Source organism: Lolium perenne, chromosome 7, assembly GCF_019359855.2.
Source record: "Lolium perenne isolate Kyuss_39 chromosome 7, Kyuss_2.0, whole genome shotgun sequence".
NCBI lineage: Eukaryota > Viridiplantae > Streptophyta > Magnoliopsida > Poales > Poaceae > Lolium > Lolium perenne.
In genome coordinates, this window is record NC_067250.2 from 115,926,288 (window position 1) to 115,950,257 (window position 23,970).

Here is a 23,970-nt window from a genome sequence, read left to right on the forward strand (position 1 = left end):
ACCCACGAAACCTTCGAGCCGCCGCCATCGCGAAGCCAAGATCCGGGGGACAGGAGTCTCCGTTCTCGCACGCCGCCGGAACGGGGAAGTGCCCCGGAAGGCTTCTCCATCGACACCGCTGCCATCTCCACCGCCATCTTCATCACCGCTCTTGCTCCCATGAGGAGGGAGTAGTTCTCCATCGAGGCTCGGGGCTGTCTGGTAGCTATGTGGTTCATCTCTCCCCTATGTACCTCAATACAATAATCTCATGAGCTGCTTTACATGATTGAGATTCATATGAGTTTGTATCACAATTTATCTATGTGCTACTCTAGCAAAGTTATTAAAGTAGTTCTATTCCTCCTGCACGTGTGTAAAGGTGACAGTGTGTGCACCGTGTTAGTACTTGGTTTATGCTATGATCATGATCTCTTGTAGATTGCGAAGTTAACTATTGCTATGATAATATTGATGTGATCTATTCCTCCTACATATGCATGAAGGTGACAGTGTGCATGCTATGCTAGTACTTGGTTTAGTCTTTTGATCTATCTTACACTAAAGGTTACTAACATATGAGCATTATTGTGGAGCTTGTTAACTCCGGCATTGAGGGTTCGTGTAATCCTACGCAATGTGTTCATCATCCAACAAAAGTGTAGAGTATGCATTTCTCTATTCTGTTATGTGATCAATGTTGAGAGTATCCACTAGTGAAAGTGTAATCCCTAGGCCTTGTTCCTAAATACTGCTATCGCTGCTTGTTTCTTGTTTCTTGTGTTACTACTGCTGCAATACTACCACCATCAACTACACGCCCGCAAGCTATTTTCTGGCACCGTTGCTACTGCTCATACTTATTCATACCACCTGTATTTCACTATCTCTTCGCCGAACTAGTGCACCTATTAGGTGTGTTGGGGACACAAGAGACTTCTTGCTTTGTGGTTGCAGGGTTGCATGAGAGGGATATCTTTGACCTCTTCCTCCCTGAGTTCGATAAACCTTGGGTGATCCACTTAAGGGAAAACTTGCTGCTGTTCTACAAACCTCTGCTCTTGGAGGCCCAACACTGTCTACAGGAAAGGAGGGGGAACGTAGACATCATGGGGTTAACCCCACATTCTTTGCATGTGATATCTAGAATTAACTTGAGTTAGCCGAGAAGTGGTTTACATCTGGGGTTAAATCATGAATCTTTTTTTTCATATGTTATCTTTCGCTAATTTCCGCCTATCTTCTCCGCGTCGCACTATCCTCATATGATGACAGTGTGCCGCATCAAAGAGAAGGATGAGCATCCCAACTACCACTATTGGTGGATGCATACCCTTTGATCCTCATTTTCATGTGCAAGAAAATATGACGTCAACATGCTTCAGTTTCCACTCTCTTGCGTCAAGTTAGAGGAGGCCTCTTTATTTTTTTCCCTCTCCTACTTTGCTACCGACACAACATGACATCAGAATGTCCCTCTTTTGCTTGTTCGCATGCTAGCAATTTCTGGAATGGAAAGTCACCCACCTCGTGCCTTTGTTTTGTCGACGCGAAGGGATAAAAAGTTTCCTCGTGTGGCGTCCAAGAATAACTTTATTTAATTAATCATAGTAACTAGTACAAATTACGTTTCGAACGAGGTAATGAATTTTCAAGAGACCTATATGGAGAATTTCTACTTTGTGGTTTTGATGATTTTATGCTTGCGATATATGGAATTAACTTGACTTGGTCAAGACATGCCTTTTATGTGGGGTTAATTTAATGAATGTTGTTGTTGCATAGTATGTTCTGTTTTGGTAATTTAGGCCTAGCATACTTTGATTGCACTATCATTATCCCTTGACAGTGTGCTGCGTCAGAAAGAAGGATACGCGTACCAATTACCACGGTCAGTGGATGTGTATCATTATCCTCTGACGGAGTGCCACGTCGGAAAGAAGGATGAGCGTACCAACTACCACCGTCGGTGGATGCATATGATTATCCTCTAAAATTGTGTCGCGTCTGAAAGAAGGATACGCGTACCAACTACCGCCGTCGGTGGATGCGTATCATTATCCTCTGACGATGTGCAGCGTCAGAGAGGGGGATGAGCATATGAACTACCACCATCGGTGGATGCGTATCATTATCCTCTGACGGTGTGCCGCATCAGAGAGGAGGATGAGCGTACAAACTACCACCGCCGGTGGATGCGTATCCCTATCCTCTGACGGTGTGCCGCGTCAGAAAGGAGGATGAGCGTCCCAACTACCACCATCGGTGGATGCGTATCCCTATCCTCTGATGGTGTGCCGCGTCAGAAAGGAGGATGAGCGTCCCAACTACCACCGTCGGTGGATGCATATCCTTTACTCCTCCTTTCTGTGATGTCAGCACCCTGCGGTTTCCACTCTCTTGCGTCATCTTACATGCCACCTCATTTCTTTTCTCGTCGCCTACTTCGCCACCGATGCAACGCGACACCAAAACGTCCCTCTTTCGCGTGTTCGCATCCTAGCGGGTTCTAGAAAGGAAAGTCACCCCCCTCACGCATTGTTTTTAACGAAGCTAACAGATGTAAAAGTTCGATCTTGTGGCATCCGTGAATAATTTTAACTTAATCAAATTAACTGAGACAATTCCACATTTAAACGAGGTTATGAACTTTCAAGAAATATAAATCGAGAATCTTGTGGTCTCGACCGGTCAACGCCTATTGTGACCGGGTGGATCGATTGCATTGTGCACTGGATGAGTCCACTCGGCGCACTATGGGCGGCGGGTCAAGCAATGGCAGTCCATTTGTCTCCGGTAACTTTTCCCAGGCTGAACGAACTGTGCGTGTGAATCAGCGCCGGCTTTCCTTCCCGTTTACTCACCACTGGAAAAAGGCCTATAAATACGTCGCCTCCTCCTCCCACTCTCTCCAGCACCATCGATCCCCACCTCTGTCCCGTCTCTCTGCCGCAGGGTCGCACCCACCACCACCACCACCACCACCACCCGCCGGAAACCCCCAAATCACAACAATCCACTCCAGCCCCCAACTCCCCACCGGAGCCAGCCAATTCCGGCGAGATGGGCCTCTCGAGCATGCCCGCGCCCAAGGACAACCTCTTCATCTTCCTCCTCTACAACACGGCCGTGTCCATCGCCGTGCTCTCCGACCTGGTGCGCGCGGCCATGGCCTTCGTCGGCCTCCCCGTGCCGCCCGCCTGGGGCGAGGACGACGACCAGCCCCTCGCCATCCCGTCCTCCTCCTCCCCCTCCCCCGCCCCCGCGGGGCCGACCCTCGCGGACAGGTTCCGGAGCAGCTTCACCCCCGCCCTGTTCGGGCGCGGCCCCCGCCGCGGCGCCTCCCCGGACTGCCGCGTGTGCCTGGCCAGGTTCGAGCCGGAGTCGGTGGTGAACCGGCTGCCCTGCGGCCACCTGTTCCACCGCGCGTGCCTCGAGACGTGGCTCGACTACGACCACGCCACCTGCCCGCTCTGCCGCCTCCGCCTCCTCCCCGCCGCCGACGACCCGCCCTCGCTCGGCTTCGCCCGGGTTCACTGAGAGATCTGCCGCCGTCGATTCGATTCGATTCACCACCGCGGAGCCAGCTCCGTCAAGGCCCTGCCGTGTGCGCCTAGGAAAATTGAGGATCCATCCATCCCCATTTAGCTCTAGCTCCACCCCATTTAGTGTTCCTTTATTTACTCTAATGTTTTACAGTAGTGGTGCCGCTTCTTATTAGAGTGGCCTCCTCCTCTTCTTCTTCCTTTGCTGCGCTGCCGCTGTACCTTGTAAATATCCGCCGAGTGCTCCCATCCCATGGACATGGAGGGTGTAGCGCTCCTGTGTACACCGCTGCTTTTGCAATTCAAAGAGATGATGAAGATAATATCCATGACATCAAACTTGAGCTCCTTCTGCCTCTCTTGCTTTCTTCTTTTCTCATGTATAATTGTGCTAGTAGTAGTAATTAATAATCAGTCTGCGCCTTTTTTCGTAGAAATTAAACTGAATTTCGATGAATCTGCCGAATTATTATATATAGAAACAAAAGTACTAGTATGGGCGCACGTAGAAATGGAAACTTTTTCAGAGGAAAAACGGCAACAATTCTTCTTGCGTGGGAGGAGAAAAGAAGAGAATGTTCTAGAGGGAATGGTCGACACAAGAAGATATTTTTGGGGAGGAGGAGCAGAACCCGAGCAGGTCGCCGGGCGGGAGGATATGTCTAGACGCAATTCGTTGGGCGCTGAAAGGCACGGCGACGAGGGGCTGTGTAGTAAGTAGTATGTGAGTCACATGGGCTGCGTACGTGCCTGTCGACATGGCCGCACTCCCCGTGTCCGCGTCTGCGTCCATGAATGTGCCCATCAATTCACCCTCCCTAATCCCTACCCTTGTTTCATTCACCACTTATCTGCCTGCCAATCTACTATTATCAAAGGCAATGCTCGGAAATGCGACAGTTCCACAAATTCTACTATTCATCAGAGACGAGTTGGTTAGACCAGAGCATCAAACTCTGGAGTCCAACTTTGCATTCCACAGACGGGGATAAGAATAGTACACTACTGGTCCTTTTCAGCATAGCGGTTTTGTTAGGTTTCTTCATATTCATGCCTTCCCTATCCCTATCCCCCCAACAGTAAGGAAGAAGATACAACAGCTTAACACAGGAACTGTCTGTGAACTTTATTTGATCACTTATTTCCGCCTCTGTGCAGTTCAACACGTGATCTTTGAAGCAACGGTTTCAAATGGTTCAATTCCATGTACAAAAAAGATACGCAGAACAGAGTGCTGCAATCCTATGTATGTCTATGTAGAAATACACACACACACACTCACACTAGTCTACACAGAAACAAGCTGTAGGTCCTGGTGTCACTGTAGTTCATCACCACATACAGAGGCGGCCGGTATCATGGTTTGGTCTAATTGCTGTTGTCTGTGATACATTTTGTCAGATACAGCGCAACATAACAAATGGATTGGAGTCCTGAGTTCAGCCACAATGGCTCAGCTGCTGCAAACGGGTTGGGTTTGCAAAGCTCGCCTCTAAAATGGTCTAAAGAATGAATCAGTCGCCCGTCCGGCGTGTATCTTCAGTCAAGCAATGTATGTACAGAAGATCATTACCGGCGGTCAGAATATGTCCGGTCATTCAGTATTATGCACAGGGGTTTGTCACGGATGAATGGTCCTATCGGGCGTGCGGGAGCTGCTTTGATGCAAGGCTGAACATCTCCTTTAGGCGAGCAGACGAACTTGAGAGGACATTCTTCTCGATTCTCTTCTGATGCCTGGTGCTCTTTGACCATTCGATTCCAAGATAGACCTGGACGCTGCACGCCTTTTGTTTAGGAGCAAGGTCTTCGATCTGATATTTTATATGAAGCTGCATGCACAAAGTCAGGTGTACATGTCATTTACAATGTTTATTCTGGTTTTATGTATGCAGAAAATAAGCAGAACATGTTTAATTTGCTCCCAACAGACAATGGAACAACTTGGAACATGTTTAATTTGATATTTGGGTACACATACATGAAAGACCAGAACAAACATTTACTCACAACCTACATAATATTTTGGCTCGACATATGTAAAAAACCAGAACAAACATCAATCACTAATTTATGCATCACAAGTCATGTGTACCTGACAGAAAATCTGTACTCGAATTGATTACTGTACTACTACGGTTTCGGTCGTGCATTGAAATTGTTTCATCTTTCTAACCAGTGGAGGATAGTCTATATAAAAAGCCAAAATTCTAGTACCTAATACTGACCTTCTGAGTCAAACTAAAATCCTCTATCTCAGCGAAGATTTCAACCAATTAGTGTAACTAAAGCGATGTACTTCTACGACAATAGAACACTTCAATATACAGAACAGATGTCATGAGGTGAAAAACCGCACCATCTTTCAAAGGCAGAAGTTTTCTAGACATTGTGAAAGGTGTCACATGAAGATCATGTAACTGCCAGCGGAAGGGTTCCTCCTCGCTGGTGCAGCTCACGGCATGGTCCACATGGAAAACACTGCAATGCTTGTGTATGAGGGTGAACCATATCAATTCAGGCCTGGCTGTGGGGATTGGCTAGGGTGAAAGGGCTCCAATCAGTATGCCCAAGAAGAGCATCGCCAATGTAGCTCAGTCATGTGCATGTGAGTCCTAGCCGTGTATGTAAACTTCTTTTTGTATCAATGCATCGAGAAGCGAAGATTTTGCGTTGAGATTGTGCTACTCTTAGACACTTAGCCACTAGTATAAGCATGGTTTTGTTTTTTTCTGAGAGCTGCGCATAGAAGATTTGAGTATATCCACATACCGTGAAGAAGTCACCAAGGAGGACCCCTTGAAGTTCCATGATCTCTTCTATAATCCACCCTTTCTTATTGGGCATAGGAGATTTCAGTTGGGTACCAGTCACTTCTCCTCCAACAGGAGACAACCTCCTGCTGAACTTGTAATGAATTTGTCTTTGAGATTCATCGGGTTTATCTGATTCCCATTGTGTAGCGGAGTATTTTAGGCAGCCAACTTTCTCCATGACTTTCATCTCCAACGAACCTCCTTCAAACAACTCCATAAGTGAGTTCATCTGGCCAAAGGAACATTCATTTCAGTTCAATTTTGTGATAAATTTCATCATAAGTAGTTACAGAACTTGCAGGTGCAACTCAGATGCAAATGAAAGTTGCCATGGTGTGCATAGGTTAACTCGAATTACATTAGCAGATATGGTCGAGGAAAAAACTTCGCTCATCTGAAGGCTCTTGGAGTCCTCAACACCAAGAAAAATTCCACTGTCTTCGCTCTCAAGAGCTTTATCTTGGGATTGCTCCTCAGCAATCTGTACTTTGGACTCGGAGCTCAAAGATCTTGCTTTCCATAAAGCCATTATCGTCCTGTAAAGCACCCCAAAAAATATCTGTAAGGGGCCAGACTAAAATGCCAAGAATCATAATGACATGCAAAAGGAGATTTCAAGGTGCTATGGTCTAGTGTATCAATACAGATGTTTCTCGATGGTCTAGACTGGCTGTTGTAACTGGAAAACCCTTTAAATGGTTTATTCTAGTGGAGCTAATAATTCATATCATTTCCAAAAGGTGGAGATTTACCTATTGGCCACACTAAATGATGCAAAAGACTGCAGAGAAAACTTCAGCTTTCCACTCTCAATGCTCTTTGCACCATGCTTTGCATCCATCCCTCTACCTTTGTGAAGAGTTATTGCAAGGGATGGACTCCACGACGCTAGTGATGGAGGAATTGCCTGTATGTCTTCAATATCCTCCCATAGAAAGAAGAACTTTGTTTTTCGGCCAAACATGCTTGAATAAAATCCAATAATTCTTGGAGATAAGAAAAGATGGCCCTGAAATGAAAAGTACATATTATCTTGTTAATTAACAGAACGTTTAGTAAGTATTTCATTTTCTTTTGATCAGACACCCTTTGATACACACATTTTTTTTTCTAAATTTCATTTTTCAATATACACGTTTGAAACTGGCAATACAAGATGCTCATAGTACACAAAAGTGTGTACATACTAACAAGTTAGCCATATCCAAATAAATGAATTTCCATATCTTTTAAGAACAACTAATTAAAGAGTACACAATTCACAATTCTGCAAGTATAACATATTTTCAACCTTGAACTCTGTAACCAGTTGCTTCTAACCATGAACTCCTGAATCAGTTTACTTTACCCCCATTGTCCTACCCCAACTAGTTTTTTGCTGATTAGGACGAAGCGCGTGGTGTCACTTACACACGTCAGCACCTTGCCATATCAGCAAGGTAAATATTTATTTTATAAAAATCAAGTAAAGGAGAATTTAACAGTCAAAAGATGACCTGTAGCTGAACTTCTTTAATCGTCAATCTGCAAAGAAATAGATCTTAAGTTTCTACAATGTTTTCCCCCATAGTCAAACTGAAAAAGGATTCAGCAGTCAATCTTGAAAAACTTTTTCCAAAACTCCGTCCATATTTTTAACTTTTTTTTTCTTGATTTTCTAAAAAAAATACTTACATTGTTTGATGTGTATAAGTCATGCCACTTCTCTTTTTTTCGATAAAATGGAAAGCTTTGTGTCTCGATGCATGTATATAGAAGAAGAGAGTTAAACTGATTTAGAAGTTTGGGAGTTTAGTTTAAACTGACGCCAATTGTCATCTTAGTTAGCACAAAACCACTTGGGATATGGCAAGGGGGTAAAGTAAACTGACTCAAGAGTTCAATGCTAAAAAACAAACTGTTACAGAGTTCACAGTTGAAACTTAAACTTCTGCAATGGTTCAAGGTTGAATATGTTAGTAGGACTATGTATTTCCTTTTCCTACTCTTTCTCGTACCATGTATAGATATGGGCCTAAGGCCATGGCAATAGATCAAGTTGCATATTTCCTGACAGAACAATGGTATTCTTTTTTTTTTCTATAAAAGGCTATCCATTCTTGGTTATGAGCTCAAGCAAAGAAGAACGAATGTATTCTGTCCCTGATTTTCTATCCTCCCAGTCTATGTTCGAACCCTCAATATCCCTGATCCCCATCAAGCCTTGATGTTTGGCTTTCCACTTTATGATAGTGTCAGTTGCAATTTGAGAGGTACCTGCGTAGGCAATTTTCGCTTCAAGTAGCAAGTAAAACTGCTGATGAGAAATTCTTCAGCTGGGAGAGAGAATAGCTCCTGGAATGCAGTATTACTTCGGGGAGACCGCAATGGCATCTGGCAGCAGTAACCCAGATCAGACTAGGGGAAACTCACATAGTAACAGTATGCTTTCAAGAAGATGGGAAGGGAAGTACTCACCTTCTTACCAACTTCTTTCTCCATTTTGCTCATAAAATCGGAGACCATACCAGTGCCCTTAGAGTTGTTCAAAAATATTCTGAGGTGTAACTTAGACTGCCTGGACTTAGCCAAGTTACCTTCAAGAGGAATCCATACATCGGCTAGCTCTGACAGGTTTGATTTGACGAAGTTGATTTCAGCATGTCCAAGGGAGGTAACTTCATCAAATGGACCATCAAAATCGTACACATGTACATTCATCACTGATGGAGGATCATCCATGGCATCAAACTCGAAGATGTCTGCGAGATTTAGGGAAATATATTTAGTTGTGCAATACATCATGTACCAGACGGCCCTATCTTTTCAACTAAAATGGGGGAATTTCCATGTTAACTTTTCTTAGTGATATGTGGTTATGGAAGATGTTACGGATCATGAAGGAACATCAGAAACTTTTTCACAAATAACATACCGTTCCACTGAGGTTCAAGTGTTTGGAACTTGATTGAACTTGTTTTTGTTTTACCATTGCAAGTAAATACCACGTAAGGATCAGAGAAACCAGTAGCATCGACTGGTGCCAACTTGGTTCCCTCAATCAAAGCAACTGTCAACAACCATCCGTCGCCTTTTGCTTTCACGCCATGATCACCAACTGCATGAGGAAAAATATTAGCCTAAGAAAAAATCACATTTATGGCAACTAGATTCAATAATGTACATCAAGAAATGAGAGTCAAATCGATATGGTACGATTTTTTTTTTTTCGAAATGGGGATACCCCAGCCTCTGCATCAATCGATGCATATGGCTTCTTTTATTAAAAACAAATCGGTTTTACAACCAGCAACATTCAAAACTTATTACAAATCAAGGATCACATAGAGTCGCCATAAAGATAAGCCATCTAAACAGATATAACATGAAGCGCCTTTGCATCATCGATATGGTACGAATACATAGGTTTCTTTGGAGAAAACTGACAGGACTGAAGTTTTGCATTTCTTTTGCATGAAGCAAATTGAAAGATCTTTTAATTTACAACACGTTAATGTCAGGGGAGTGGAGAATATCCAAAAGGCATGCTAAACAGCAACACAGCTGAACTTTGTTATTTGATAACATATTCTTGGTTATTAATAACCGGAGTCTTCCATTTACAAAGAGGTACATACGCATTGCAGATGGAAAGTGATGGAAATGAGGATTGAAAGGGAAGAAAGTACCTTTTTGTTCCCTTGCCTGAAAAAAACACAAGATTTTCTTAAATATGTGTTGCACCTGAAGAAACAATAGCCCACCCATGACAATCTCGCTGAGTGAATCTGGCAAATCTAATCCAGGAAACTCAAGTCCCTGAACTGCACCTGAATTCACCAGTGAAATGTGCACAACAATGTACAGGGCTACAAAAAGGGAGGACAAGACACCAAAGTTGCAGAAGTATAGGAATGCTATCTTCAAATCAGACTCCTGGCCCCCTTGCAATGAAGCTAAGACCTGTTCCTTGTCTGACCCAGCATCTTCTACATCAATAGGCTTGATCCTCTCTGCCAGTAAATCAGAAAACTGTGCATAGTTTTGCTCCAAGCCTTGTCTTGCACCATTTTCTATCATACTTTTCAGCATAGTACTCTGAAGAAAATTCATGCGCCAAGAAATGACCAAATGTGAAGTCTGTTGCTCAGAATCAAGTTCTGGACCTGGCATAATACGGAAAAGAATCTCTGTCCGAAAATAAGTACCGCAAGGAACATCAGGGGTGCTGGCACTCATTAAAACTGAAAACTCTTTCCCATCAGCCTTCAAATAAGATTGTTCCTCTGTTGCTTTAACAGCTTTAACCAATTTGGATGGTGCAGTTGTATAGGTTACCACTCTCTTCAGAGACTCCCCACTATTATCAGTTCTCCAGGGTTCAGTTTTGAAATCAGTACAACCCTGAGTCTGTATCAATGTTGGTCGAAAATCTGAATCTGGTGAGAAGAGAAGATTATTCAAATCACCAGGCGACGTAAAATATGACTGGTTAACAAGAATTCCTTGTAAATTCACAGGCATTTCGACTCCTTCATGCTTTGATTCAAAAGATTTCAAGAGTTCATCAAATGAAGCTTCTGTAGACATATCATCAGTTTGGCTTACAGGGACCTCAACTCCTGCTGGTTCTTGTTGAACCTCTTCCGACGCCTCAGTCTTCGCCATAGACGTTGACGAAAGATCATCAGTTTTCTTGACAAACATTTGACAGACACGATCAACAAGCGAGGGCCTTTCAAGCTTTTCTGTTTTAAGAGTTTCTGCTCCATTAGAAATTTCAGTACCAATCACGTTAAACCTGTCCTCCGTGGCTGTTTGATCCGTCCCTTGGCTACATATTTCCTCTTCAGGGATTTGAGCTCCACCAGAATACTCAATAACATTATCTCCTTTAGGGGCTTCATTTTCTTGATAAGCTAATGCAGCTGATGATCCAGTGCTCGGACTTGATACCAATGAATATTGTTTCTGTATGCCAGTTAGTTCAGCTGTATCAGACCATGATCGTGTGGCCCCACCTGTTTCTAGAGATATTGCAACACAAATCTCCCCTGCAAGGTGCAACCAAATGATAAATCAGAAAAGTGACCATGGTTTTGAGCACAATGACGTAAGTAGAATTTATGCCCTTGTAGATCCTACAGGTAGTACTAGTAGTAAGATGAACACATGCTGCAGCTTCACAAAGTCAAATACTGAATCCATATGCAAAAAGACAAAAGGCATGATTTAACATAGCAAACGACCATTAGAAGATACTACTAGGGAAAAAAATCAGAGTTGAAACAATTACCACAATCAACTGCCTTGTCACTCTTGCCCTTGGGAAGAAGCTGGTACCAGCGCGTACCGAGGGAGAGGTCCTCCGCAGCCAGAATATCCTCCAGTGGCACCGTCACCTGGCCCAGGAAGTCATCAGTCCCGATCATGTCTTCATCATAGACGTCGAGCTTGAGCACTTCCCGGACATCAGCGACGACCCAGCTGAACTCCTGATCCCACTCCGGGTTCAGGTTCATCTTGACCACCTTGGTCTTGAACCTCTGCTTCCCAACCTGCAACTTCACATAGGGGTCGCTGAAGCCGTTGAAATCCATGGCGCGCAGGTTGCGGGCTCCGATCACACGCACAGTCAGCCTCATCTCTAACTTCTCAAGCACAAATCCCCCACCAAGAAATGGCAAGAATCGATCAGGAGCTTGCTCCTTTCCCGATCCCAAACACCAAAAGGACCACTCCTGCCAAGAAACGGGCCAACTATCTCTGCTCCCCAAGAGCCAATCCCAAGATCAAAATGGCAAAGCAAACCCACATCACTTATTCCACGCCCATTACCAATCCCGGCAAAGAAACAAGGCCGACAGGCACATCGGCCGCTTTCCAGGCGCAAATCTCCCTTTCCAAATCTAGGATCCCCACTGGATGTGGACGCGCCACCAGAACCAGATCAGATTTAGCCGAGCCGAGACGAGACGGACAGGAGCAGGAGGATTGGAGGAAGAAGAAGCAAGCAGACGTGCGCGAGAGAAATGGCGAGGAGGAGGAGGAGGAGACCAAATGAAGGGAGTAACCGGCAGACCGCGCGCAAGTCCTTCCTCAATATACTAGCTCCCAAGTCGTCTTCTTTGTTGGATCAAGTCAAAGCAAAACAAAGCCAACCACATGGATGGATGGACGCCAGATTTCGTCAACGACACAGGAGGAGCGAAATGGGAAGGAAGCGACGAGTGGGGAGGAGGTGGTGGAGAAAAGGCATCGTGTTCTTCATGGTGCACACCCTATTAAACTAGCGGCGGCGCATCCGCCTTTTTGGCGCGCCGGTGATTCCCCCGGCCGAGTCGGCGGCTCGGCTCGGGGTTGCTAATTTCTTCGTCTTGTCCTTCTCCGGCCCTGGTCTCCCCGCGTTTGCCGTTGGTCGCCGTCGCGCCGTCGCTGTACAAGACCTCGGGATTCCGGTGTCAAGACGGGAGATTTCCCGTGACGAATTCGTCGGCGCAAGTACAACTGCAGCCATCGTGAGTACGGCCAGAGGGCTGCCAGACATTTGATTCCGGACGGATGGTCATGATTGAGATCTTGCTTGGATTGGGCAGTACACGTCTAAAAGCGGAAAGTAGTTCTGCACTATCAAACGTACACGTGCATCTTTATCCAGAATTTTGTCTAATATATAACTCGTAAAATAAGAATTTTGTGGCATTGTACATATTTGTGTCCATTATATTTGTGGAAAGTAGTTCCAAGAGAACGAAAACATAAATTGGCCATTAGGAGAAAAGAAAAGAAAAATAGTATTTTTTGGAGACTAAATTCAGACAAGCCGTGGAAAAAGGTTCTTATTGTGAAGATTTCGAACCTTATTTTATATTTGTAAAGCTTTTTAGGCCGGAGCATGTGCTCGGAGTATACCTGAGCATAGTTCGGGTCGGGCCGGGCTTCGGGTCGGGCCGGGCTTCGGGCCGGGCCTAACAAAGCCTGACGCAAAAAACCCAGGCCCAGACCCGGCTCGGCCCGACCATCGGGCCTAGAATTTTGGCCCAAGCCCGGCCCATGACAACAAATACCCATCGGGTTTCGGGCCTCGTGTCGGGCCTCTTCCTTATTTGGCACATTTCTCAAGCCCTGGACCGATCCAGCGCAACCATCGAGCCTAAATCTTCGGTCCAAGCCCAACCCACATGCATGCTCGGGCTGGTCCAAGCCCAGGAATTTCAGGCCGGGCCGGGATTCCCATGGCCAGGTATAGCTCGGAGGCTCCATTTTTTAAAAAAATCTTTAAGGACCCTTTTAAAGAAAAAGAAAAAAAATAACGGGATTGGAATCTCATTGCATGCTAAATTATGCATGGACCAAAACCATATGACCTAGTATCCTAGAAAAATCACATCAACTTGAAAATATAGTAGATTTTTTCACATAATGTGCTACTTTACTGAACAAAGAGAGAGAGAGAGAAGAGTAGTTGCATTGAACTGTAAGAAGATTTTTTTCATACTCCCTCCATTTCATATTATCCCTCATATAAGATTTGATCAAAGTCAAGCTTTGTAATCTTTGACCAACAAGTAATGACAAAATATTAATATATAAAAAGTCAAATGTAAATGATATGACTACTCATTGCATTACGATAAATAATACTCGTAATAATTTTTTTTACATATATCTTGTCAAACTTTGCAAAGTTTTGACTCTAACCAAATCTTATATGCGGAGTAATATAAAACTGAGGAAGTATGATAGACATCGTGCTTGAATTTCTCCAATACTTAGATGAAACATTTATATCATATGAGATTTTTTTTTTCATATGAGAGACATCGTGGTTGGATTTCTCCAGTACCTTATGTGCAATCATAAGGTCCGACAGGAATATCATTTTCTTACACTTGAATATCATTTTCTGCACAGAGCACGTGCTCCCGCGTGCAACTATGAATTACGCATGTTCAGTCGTCAGCTTCGATAGTTAACCATATCCATTCCTGTATGGTAAATATCCCCGACGTGATTGGAATGCATATAATATTGTCCTTTGCATGTAACGTTATATAAAACCACGAAATTCACTCCTTGACTTTGAATTCCATAGGCCACGGCTCTTTATGGATAACTGCAATGGACAACGTCAATGTGTGCCTTCTCATCAAACTAAAAATGGAAAACTTCAAACGTAGCTGTCAGTGATGTTTCGATATCGTAGTTGCTTCTTCATCGGAGATTTGACGAAGTATAACAACGAAACATATTTATTTACTTGCACTGTCACATCTAAACCCGGTTATACTTTTTGTTTATCTTACCAATGCGTCTATGACCTATCTTAGAGCATCTCCGCCATGTTCCCCAAAGCGTCCCCAAACGGCACCGGATCGAGTGTTTGGAGGATGTGTTTTGTTCGTACCACGTTTGGAGGACGTCGCTCCCCAGCCGCGTCCCCCCAAACACCGGTCCCAAAGTTTTTTATAGGGTTATCGAAAACACAACCATTTATTAAATATAGCATACACAAAAATATGTTTGTCAAAATTGTTTTCAAATTAAAATACAACAAACAATAAAATAACTAAACAAATGTAATAAATTAGGCTAGATCAAGGTGCCACAGTATTTGCTGATAATCCTTTGATCCTCCACATATGCTCAACGAGATCATTTTAAAGTTGCTCGTGAACATTGCTGTCATAAATCTCCGCGTGTATGGCGAGGAAATCAGTAAAATCTGCAGATAACTCATGATCAACCTCCACAAGAGGGCCCTGACACTCATAGGGACCAACATGTCTCCTGACATGATTCTTGTGGTCATCTCGATGATCATGTTGTGCATGATCACACAAGCCTGCATCACTTCCCACATTTGGTCGTGAGACCAGCTTACAGCAGGGTACCGGACAATTGCAAATTGAGCTTGAAGCACACCAAATGCACGCTCGATATCCTTCCTGCAAGCCTCCTGTCTCGAAGCAAAGTGGTAATTTTTCTGACCTGATGGAGCCGATATTGTTTTGATAAAAGTGGCCCATTTAGGATATATACCATCGGCTAGATAATAGCCTTTGGTATATTGGTGGTCATTGATCTCATAGTTGCATGGTGGAGCATGACCTTCCACTAGTTTGCTGAACACCAGAGACTGCTGCAACATGTTGATGTCATTGTGTGATCTCGCCATGCCAAAGAAAGAATGCCAAATTCACAAGGCATAATCTGCCACAGCTTCAAGCACCACACTGCAATATCCATGACGCCCTTTGTATATACTTTGCCAAGAAAACGGGCAGTTCTTCCATGACCAGTGCATGCAATCAATGCTTCCAAGCATCCCAGGGAATTCTCTCGCAGTATTTTGTGACATGATCCTTGTAGTCTCTTCTTCAGTTGGCCCTCTCAGGTAGTATTTGCCAAACTTTCCCACCACAGCTCGGCAAAACTCGTACATGCACTCAATGTCAGTAGACTCACTCATACGAAGGTAGTCGTCTCGTGTATCAGCAGGTGCTCCATATGCAAGCATCATCATGGCGGCGGTGCACTTCTGAATCGATGAGAACCCAGCAACGCCTACAACGGCGTGCTTCAGCTTGAAGTAGGTGTCGAACTCTCGAACACCGTGGAGGATATTCATGAACAAACGCTTGCTCATCCTATACCGGTGCCGAAAATTGTCGACATGTGTTGCGTCATCTGCGAAGTAGTCGTTGTGCAGCATGGTATGCCCTTCCATCCTCTGCCGGGGATTCGACTTCTTTCTCCCCGGCCTTGATTCTCCGTGGCGCGGTCTCTTTTGCTTCTCCTCCTCGGTGTCAAGCATGTCCTGGAGGGACGCGATGATCAGAAAATGCTCCCGGATGTCGTCGTCGAAGGCTTTCTCGTCCTTCAGCAGTCGTACAAGCATATCGTCGTCGCTATCCATGTCTGAAGAAAAAATAATGGTTAAAATTCAGGCGTGACAGACGAAGAAACAAACAACGGCCTATCGCGCCTACCTGACAAGGCGTCAAACACGTTATGTGCGCGGAGGTGGGCGGATTTGACGCCACGTTCTGGGACGCGCTGGCGAAGCGGCGGCGGCAAAAAGGCTGGCGAGAGAGCCAGCCGGGACGACGGTGCCGACTCAGAAGAGATCAGCCGTTGAAACTGCCGGCAAATCGAGCGACGAGAGAGGGGTGGGAGGCGCGGGAGGGAAGGCGTGGGGAGAAATAAAAGGCGCGAACAACGGTTATGGAAATAGTCACCGACAGGTGGGAGCCCGCCACGCTTTTCCTTGTATCCGGAGCGTCCTCTGTAGCGAAAAAGTGCTTAGGGCGTCAGGCACCGTATTGGGCCGCGCGGTCGCCGGACGGAAGGGGTTTTTGGGGCGCGCGGTAGAGAACAATTTTTTGTTTAACGCGCCCCAAATCTGTTTAGAGAACGCTTGCTTTAGAAGACGTGGCTGGAGATCCTGTTACCCTATCAGGGAAGCTTCCTATGATGAGCGCCGAAATGTTATCAGTTTGCGTAGCGAGGGAGCCCAGATTGAGCTGTGTGTTTCACTACAGGCCATGGACATCACATCACAGCCGACCCTCGTGATTCGTCACGCAAATCCATAACAACTGAACCATGAGAAAATAAAACTCAACGCGTTAGAGCAAGTACAATAAGTTCTAGTCAACTGCCTATAAGGATTAAAATACTATATTATTGCTTAGTTGGAGGAGAGAGAGGAGAAGAGAGAAGGAGAGGGGCTCTTATGCAAGAGCGAGCTCTAGCACGTGCTCCTAGGCACTTTGTGAGAGTGAAAGGTGGATCATGCATTGCTAAAGTACTACATTTTATAGCTCACTATTGTATATGTTGGTTCTAAGTTAGCTATAGATGACATGGCATTTGGCTTATAGCCAGCAGCTGGCTACACTATTTTAAAGAGAAGGCCTAAGCCCAGCTTTATAGATAAAGCCAACACGACAACCACAGATACAAGAGTCTTACAGCATCCAGTTCCACACAACACCAATCAAAGATAGCAGTAGATAGAAAATCCCCCTGGATCCTAAGAACAAAGGCAGATAGCTACAGACACATCAAGCGCTGAGACGGAAACGATCGCCATCATGAAGACCTGTCGCCTCTAGTCCGCGTGTATAGCCTCCGGACGTCGCCCACCGCCGTGTCCACCAGTGCATGGTCCGTCGGTCTGACCAGAACCCTCCAGTGCTGTAAATGAAGAAGCATATGATAGAAAGCATCAGCGGGGTTGCCAATCAGTTTTCCTTCGATAGTTAGTTTGTTTCTAATGTTCCATAGGGTCCAGCATTGGGCCGCAAAAGTGAACCAAACTAGCCTACGCAAGGGGCCCGAAAGACCATTGGCTAACGCGATGAACTCCCCTGCCCCTGCAGGGTTCCAGTCGCACCGGAGTAGCTCCCTGACTCCGGCCCACATGAATCTAGCCATAGGACATAAGAAGAAAATGTGGTTGCAATCCTCAGGTTCGTGGCAAAGCGAGCAAAGACCATCCGAAGGTCCTCGCCTCTTGGCCACCTGAGCTGAGGAAGGAAGTCTGTTGCGGATCAGCTGCCAAAGAAAGACTCTGATCCTGGGTGGTACACATGTACGCCAGACTTCCTTGAAGCAGGTAGTTGTCGCCCCCCGCGACAAGTGGAGGTAGGTCGAGTTGGCCGTGAAGCGTCCAGAGGGCTCCAAGGACCAGGAGACAATGTCCTCCTGAGTGGAGTGGAAAAGGGCGTGGACCTCCCTGCAAAGATCGTCCCATTCCACCCGCTCCACCATCCCAAGTTGGCGGCGGAACCCAATCCGCCATTCCCCAGGTGCACCGTCAAGGACACGTGCGTCCTTGACGGTGGCGAAGGGAGACATACAACAGCTGAACAAGCGTGGGAAACGGGAGTGGAGAGGGCCCGTACCCGTCCACCAGTCCAGCCAGAAGTAGGTGCGCTTACCATTGCGCACCTCATGTTTGGCCCCAAGTTTGAAGTACCATTTGATCTTTTGAATGGACTTCCAGAACTGGGAGCCATTGGTAGGGACTTCCCTTGAGAATAGGTCTCGCCCCCCCAAGTACTTGGCCCGGATAAGGTCCGCCCAAAGACCTTCCTCATGTTGGTAGAGTTTCCAAATCCATTTGAGCATCAAGGAGATGTTCATGAGTTTGGTGTTCAGGATCCCCAGACCACCGAACGCTTTGGGCTTACAAACAGTAGCCCAGTCTACCATATGGTACTTCCGACGGTTACCGACTCCTTCCCAGAAGAAGCGAGCACGGTGTTTGTCCATCGCCTTGTGAGTGCCATCATGTAGTAAATACATGCTCATGGCAAACAAGGGGAGGCTAGACAGACAGGAGTTGGTCAGCTCCAGTCTGCCAGCCGAGGCAAGGTAAAGGCCTTGCCAGGGGTCCACCCTGTGACCAACTTTATCCGGGAGGAAGCCCCAGTCTGCTACCCAAAGCGGACGTTCGCTAATTGGAAAACCTAAGTAGCGAATGGGGAAGCTACCCAGCTTGCAATTGAGGAGTTGGGCTATCCCAATCCGTGCCCCTTCCGTGACCCCTGTCAACAGAACCTCGCTCTTGTCAAAATTGATCTTAAGGCCCGACATGTTCTCAAAGCAGAGAAGAAGGGTCTTGAGATTAGCAATACCCAGCGGAGAGGGCTCTATTAGAACCAAAGTGTCGTCCGCGTATTGAAGGTGAGTCACTCCCCCTGGAATGAGGTGGTCAACAACTCCTCGAATGTGCCCCGCTGCAGATGCCCTGGATAGCATTGCCGCAAAGCCATCTACAAGAAAGTCGAAGAGGATGGGAGAGAAGGGGTCCCCCTGGCGCACACCCCTGGCGTTTCGGAAGAACGGTCCAATCTCCCCGTTGACGTTAATCGCAGTTTGGCCACCCTTGACCAGTTGCATGAGTCTATGAACCATCATGCCCGAAAAACCCTTTCGGAGCAGGACCTCTTGGAGAAAGTCCCAGTTAACCCTATCAAAGGCTTTCTCGAAGTCGAGCTTAAGAAGCAAGCCCTCTTGCTTCTTAGAGTGGAGCTCATGAACAATCTCATGGAGAGCCAGTGCTCCTTCGTGCAGGCATCGTCCCTGGATAAAAGCCGACCGACTACGGTCTATCGTCCTATGGGCAAGGGGAGCAAGTCTGATCGCGTAGGCCTTGGAGACAAACTTAAAAATAACGTTGATGAGAGCGATAGGTCTAAACTGCTTGATCTGATCAGCACCCTTAACTTTCGGGATCAGGGAGATAATCCCAAAGTTGAGGCGTGCGATGTCTACCCTCCCTAGGGCGAAGTCGTTCAGGATCTTCAGAATGGGGGTGCGGAGAGTCTCCCAGAATCTCTTGAAGAAGAGGACAGGTAGGCCATCCGGGCCAGGGGCAGAGACAGGTTTCATGCTGAGAAGGACCTCGTCGAGCTCCTCCACAGTGAAGGTGAGCTCCAGCTCTCGGTTATCAGTGTCCGAGATTCGTCCCTCGTCCTCCCAGAGGTTGTCGCCCAGGGCAAACCTCCTAGGTTCTCCCACCGAACCCATCAGGCCCTGGTAGAACTGGTAGATGTGTTCCATTAGTGCCTGCTGCTCGTCGATCTCTCCCAGATTGGTCAAGAGCCGGGGGATGGTGCACTTCCTCCTGCGCCCATTTGCAATAGCATGGAAATAGGCAGTACAAGAGTCCCCCTGCAGAGTCCACCGGAGGCGACTGCGTTGCCTCCAGTATTCCTCGTCGATCCTGTCCATGGAGATCAGCTGATCTTCGAGGTGATATCTGAGGGCCCATCCTTCTTCGTCAAGGCCTGGCCCATCAGCCTGACGATCCAGGTCGCCCACCTGCGCCAGGAGGGCAGCTTTGCGATCTCGCCGCTCCTTTCCCAGGTTAGCTCCCCAGCCTTTCAGGAATTGGCGGGAGTGGCGCGATGTGCATTGCCAAAGGTCGATGCAACACCTGTGCGGACCCAGATCTAGAAGGAAGTGGTTGAGCTTGTCCCTCATCAGCTCGAGGAAGCCTGAAACCTCAAACCACCAAGATTGGAAGAAGAACCGGGAATACCTCTGTGGTGCGTTCATGCCGTCGCATAGGAGGAGAGGGGTGTGGTCTGACCCAATCCTAGTAAGGGCAGTAAGGGAGCACATAGGGAAGGCAGCCTCCCAGGCTGGAGACACCAAGACTCGATCCAGAACGCAACGGACAGGGTCGAGGCGTTTGTTGGTCCAAGTGAAGCGAGCCCCTGCTCAATCCAGCTCTCTGAGAGCCATAGTGTCAATGGCCTCGTTGAACTGAAGCATCCTAGCCCTGTGGATGTTCCCATTGTTTTTGTCCGCGCCACATCGGATTAAGTTGAAGTCGCCCCCCACCACCACCGGGTAAGGCGAGGCGTTAACAGCTTGGATGAGCTCCCCCAGGAACTCGTCCGTGCGGCGGTGGTCGGCCGGCCCATAGACAAGGAAGAAGGACCACCGGAGCCGGTTGTTGCGCTGAAACACCGGGGCGGACAAGAAGAAGGAGCCGCTCTTCCAGGCCCCCACCTCGAAAGCATCATCATTGAATCCAAGGAGCATTCCTCCCGAATGACCGTCTGCCGGGACCCAATTCCAGACATATTGGCTGCCAAACTCCAGGCTACGAAGCTCGGCGGTGGAGAAATCGGCCTTGATAGTCTCCTGGAGACCGATGATGTCGCAGTGATTAAGGCGCAGGTAGTTCTTGAGCTGCGTACGGCGACCCTGCTCGCCGAAGCCCCTAATGTTATAGATGAGGGCTCTCATGGCTTACCCTTAAGCTTCATCCCGCGCCCCTTGCGGGCCGTCAGCAGAGGTCGCGTGGAGCGTTTGCTCCGCGACATGCTACGAGTGGTACGTGTCGAAGGGGAACTGGCCTTCCCACATCCAGCTTCCGCCGGAAGATCAAGAGCATTGGAAAGATCCGCACCCCCTTCCCCAGGGGAGTCAACGGTGTTCTTGGCTGCCTCCCCGGCAGCGAGCTCCGAGGCCTGGCGCACTTTATCGGCCGCGGCCTCCGCGAGGGCAGCTTGGACCTTCTCCTTCGCGCGAAGGAGGGTAATGGCCTCTTCCCGAGTGCCCGCACTTGGTACGAAGACAATGCAGCTGTCGGTGATAACGGAGGAGATATGCGAGTCAGAGAGGGAGGGCAGGGCAGCGAAGGGGTTAGTACCTGGTCCAGAAGGAGGAGGATCGAGGTTCTTGGTCTTGGTCAACAGCTTGGCCTTCTCCAAGGCCGGTAGGTTTGCCGCCGGTCCCTGGTTCCTGGAGCTCTTCCGCACCGCGCTCGCCGCCGTCGTCTTCTTGGTAGTCCTTGGCGGCGCCTGCACTTCCACCACCTTGGTGCGCTTGCCCTGGGAGAGGGAGATGTCAGCGATCACCTCGCCGCGGAGGTCTGGCTCCGAGGTCGGAAGCGTCGGGCCCAGCGGCGCCACGGGGGCCTGGCCGGTGGGGCTGTCCAGGAGCCAGTCGTCCACGGGGTCTGAGACGTGAGACACCGTCTCGCCCGACGCGAGGGACTCCTCCAGGCCAGGGAGAGAGGTGTCCATGGGGGTGGGCACGCCGTCTCCAGTCACCGGCGGGGCCAGATCAGCAAGGGCCTCAAACCTGCGTGAGAGGGAGAGGCCCGGGATGCTGCCGGCCAGGTTGGACCCATATTGGTCCGAAATCGCACCCAGCGAAGGAGCGCTGCGCGTGCCCGGCGCAGCAGCCCGCGTGGTCTTCCCTGACGACAAGAATGACAAGTCGGGCGCTGCAAACAACACCAAAGCTGACTACACTATTGGAATTGCTCTTAGCGGGTAGCAGCTGACAGGATCGTGCAGAGGGCGCAGTGGCGCACGTTGAGGCTGTGCGTGGTACGAGGAGTGTCGCCGGCAGTTTCTCGGAAATAATCCCCAATCCAAAATAAAAACTGATGGTATCTCCAGCGGGCGTACGTCCATTTGCGCGCCCCATCGAAATAGTCGCTAGGCGTAAATTATGCATTTACGTCGGGAGCAACCTCAGCGGCCCGACGCATTTGTAACGTAGAATTGATATTTCGAAGAAACTTGCATGAACCTCTTCCCAAATTGCTTCCACGGCTGCCTATGCGAAGTTGATCGAACGAGTGTTTGATCATGCCATGCGAAGTATAAATTGTTGTCCCCATATTTTTAAGTAGAATCGATATTTTAAAATTAGTGCAATAAGTTCGAATAAATTAAACATACAAACTGCGAGAACAAACAAATTTTAAACTAGCTACTTCTTGTTAGAAGGCTCCGCCTCTTCATTCTCACGGACGCGCTTCCTGCTCGTCACCTCCTCCGAAGAGGTACTGCCGGTCGACGCGTCCGACGAGCTTGAGTTCCCCTCCGATGAGTGGTTGTTGGGGTCTTCCTTGTCATCGGTGAACGGATGACGAGCCTCCGCCCATGCCTGCGCCCTCTCCCGGGCCCTTGCCTCCTTCCTTGCCGCCGCCGCCTCTAGCCGTATCCACCTTGCGTCTGAATCCTCCTCCTTTTCATCCTCGTCGTCCTGGCCGTCGTGGCCAACGGCATCCCGGTCCTCCTCGCCCTGCGTCGGCGGGGAGCTGGAATTGCTCGGCGTGGTAGCTCTATCCCACCAATGCCGCCATCCCGGCGGCTTCCCCTCATTGTCGGTGTCCGATGGCAACGATAGGTTGCTCATGGCTTCACGTAGGTGGCACGCCGGTGTTAGAGATGAAGATGAATGGCATGTCGGTTGGAGATGAATTAGCGCAGAGCTCTTATTGAGCGGGGATTAATGGCGGCGCGTATAACGAAGAGGTCTGCGGTTAATCTTTCGCGGTGGTTCGGCGCTCCATTCCGGCGGTTCGCGCGTCGATCGGCGCGGTTGCCCTCCCCGGCGTTGTTCTGCTTTAATTCGCGCCAGCTCGAGCCAGGGAAGGCGGGCCCGTGGGAGAAGCGAGCGGACGCTCGGCGCGACCGCGGAGACGCAAACAAGCCGCATATTTGCGTTGCGTTTGCATCTCCGCGGACAGTCCGGACACTATGCGTCGCCCCGCTGAAGCAGGGTGCAGGTGCATTTCCGGTCCGCGCGGACGCAAACGGTTGCGTGGCGTCCATTTGCGTCGCCCCGTTGGAGATGCCTTGACAGAACCGTTTGTCCCTAAACGTCCCTCTACTGCCTAAGTTGTTAAGTTGTTTGGGAGCCTTTTAAATTTAGAGTAAATTCCACCTTTTACCCTCTAGTTATGCATTTGTGATACATATTACCCCATTTAGTGGAACTTCTACCAAAATATCCCATTTAGGATACTTTAAACACGGTTTATACCCAATTTATCATTTTACTTGTAATTGTTAGATAAAATAGGTATAATACGTCGATGTGCAGCGATAAGGTATGTAAATATAGAAGGGCCTTATGGACGATTTATGCCCAAACTTGGTTAATCCATATGTTACCTTCATCACTAACGTTTTGATATTTTTGGATCCCAATCATCACCTAACACCTTGCCCAATGAACAAACACAAAAAACTAAGGGTGGAAAACCTTTAAAATGGGTAATTTACACAAATTTTCACTCGGCAGGGTAATTAGTGTCACAAATACAAAATTACAGGGTAAAAAGTCGAATTCACTCTTATCTCTTCCCTCGTCTCACAAACATA

At 47.7% G+C, this 23,970-nt stretch overlaps 3 protein-coding genes across 3 annotated transcripts; 1 reads left to right on the plus strand and 2 right to left on the minus strand.

The window, feature by feature from the left end:
* The first annotated feature begins 2,877 nt into the window (after window positions 1–2,877).
* LOC127323777 (probable E3 ubiquitin-protein ligase XERICO) lies at window positions 2,878–3,863 on the plus strand. The gene has a single exon (XM_051351896.2). It carries the CDS (start codon window positions 3,043–3,045, stop codon window positions 3,517–3,519), a length of 477 nt encoding a protein of 158 aa, XP_051207856.1. The 5' UTR covers window positions 2,878–3,042; the 3' UTR covers window positions 3,520–3,863.
* Window positions 3,864–4,625: 762 nt separating this feature from the next.
* LOC127323776 (C2 and GRAM domain-containing protein At1g03370) lies at window positions 4,626–12,798 on the minus strand. The gene is made up of 9 exons (XM_051351895.2): window positions 11,616–12,798; window positions 10,009–11,373; window positions 9,255–9,437; window positions 8,798–9,081; window positions 8,597–8,713; window positions 7,093–7,349; window positions 6,699–6,876; window positions 6,297–6,569; window positions 4,626–5,356 (listed from the first exon to the last, which is right to left on the minus strand). Exons 1-9 carry the CDS (start codon window positions 11,962–11,964, stop codon window positions 5,162–5,164), a joined length of 3,201 nt encoding a protein of 1,066 aa, XP_051207855.1. The 5' UTR covers window positions 11,965–12,798; the 3' UTR covers window positions 4,626–5,161.
* A 7,759-nt stretch (window positions 12,799–20,557) lies between these two features.
* On the minus strand, window positions 20,558–21,091 carry LOC127323916 (uncharacterized). The gene has a single exon (XM_051352020.1). The coding sequence runs from the start codon at window positions 21,089–21,091 to the stop codon at window positions 20,558–20,560; it is 534 nt and encodes a 177-aa protein (XP_051207980.1).
* Between the last annotated feature and the right edge of the window lie 2,879 nt (window positions 21,092–23,970).

Excerpts from the sequence above, each read along its gene's own strand:
- LOC127323916 (XM_051352020.1), bottom strand. The coding sequence starts at position 21,091 with ATGAGAGCCCTCATCTATAACATTAGGGGCTTCGGCGAGCAGGGTCGC.
- LOC127323777 (XM_051351896.2), top strand. The coding sequence starts at position 3,043 with ATGGGCCTCTCGAGCATGCCCGCGCCCAAGGACAACCTCTTCATCTTC.
- LOC127323776 (XM_051351895.2), bottom strand. The coding sequence starts at position 11,964 with ATGAGGCTGACTGTGCGTGTGATCGGAGCCCGCAACCTGCGCGCCATG. Across the intron at positions 9,438-10,008 it reads TCAGGCAAGGGAACAAAAAG|TTGGTGATCATGGCGTGAAA; the intron begins GTACTTTCTTCC and ends TTCCTCATGCAG. Across the intron at positions 9,082-9,254 it reads ACTTGAACCTCAGTGGAACG|ACATCTTCGAGTTTGATGCC; the intron begins GTATGTTATTTG and ends TAAATCTCGCAG.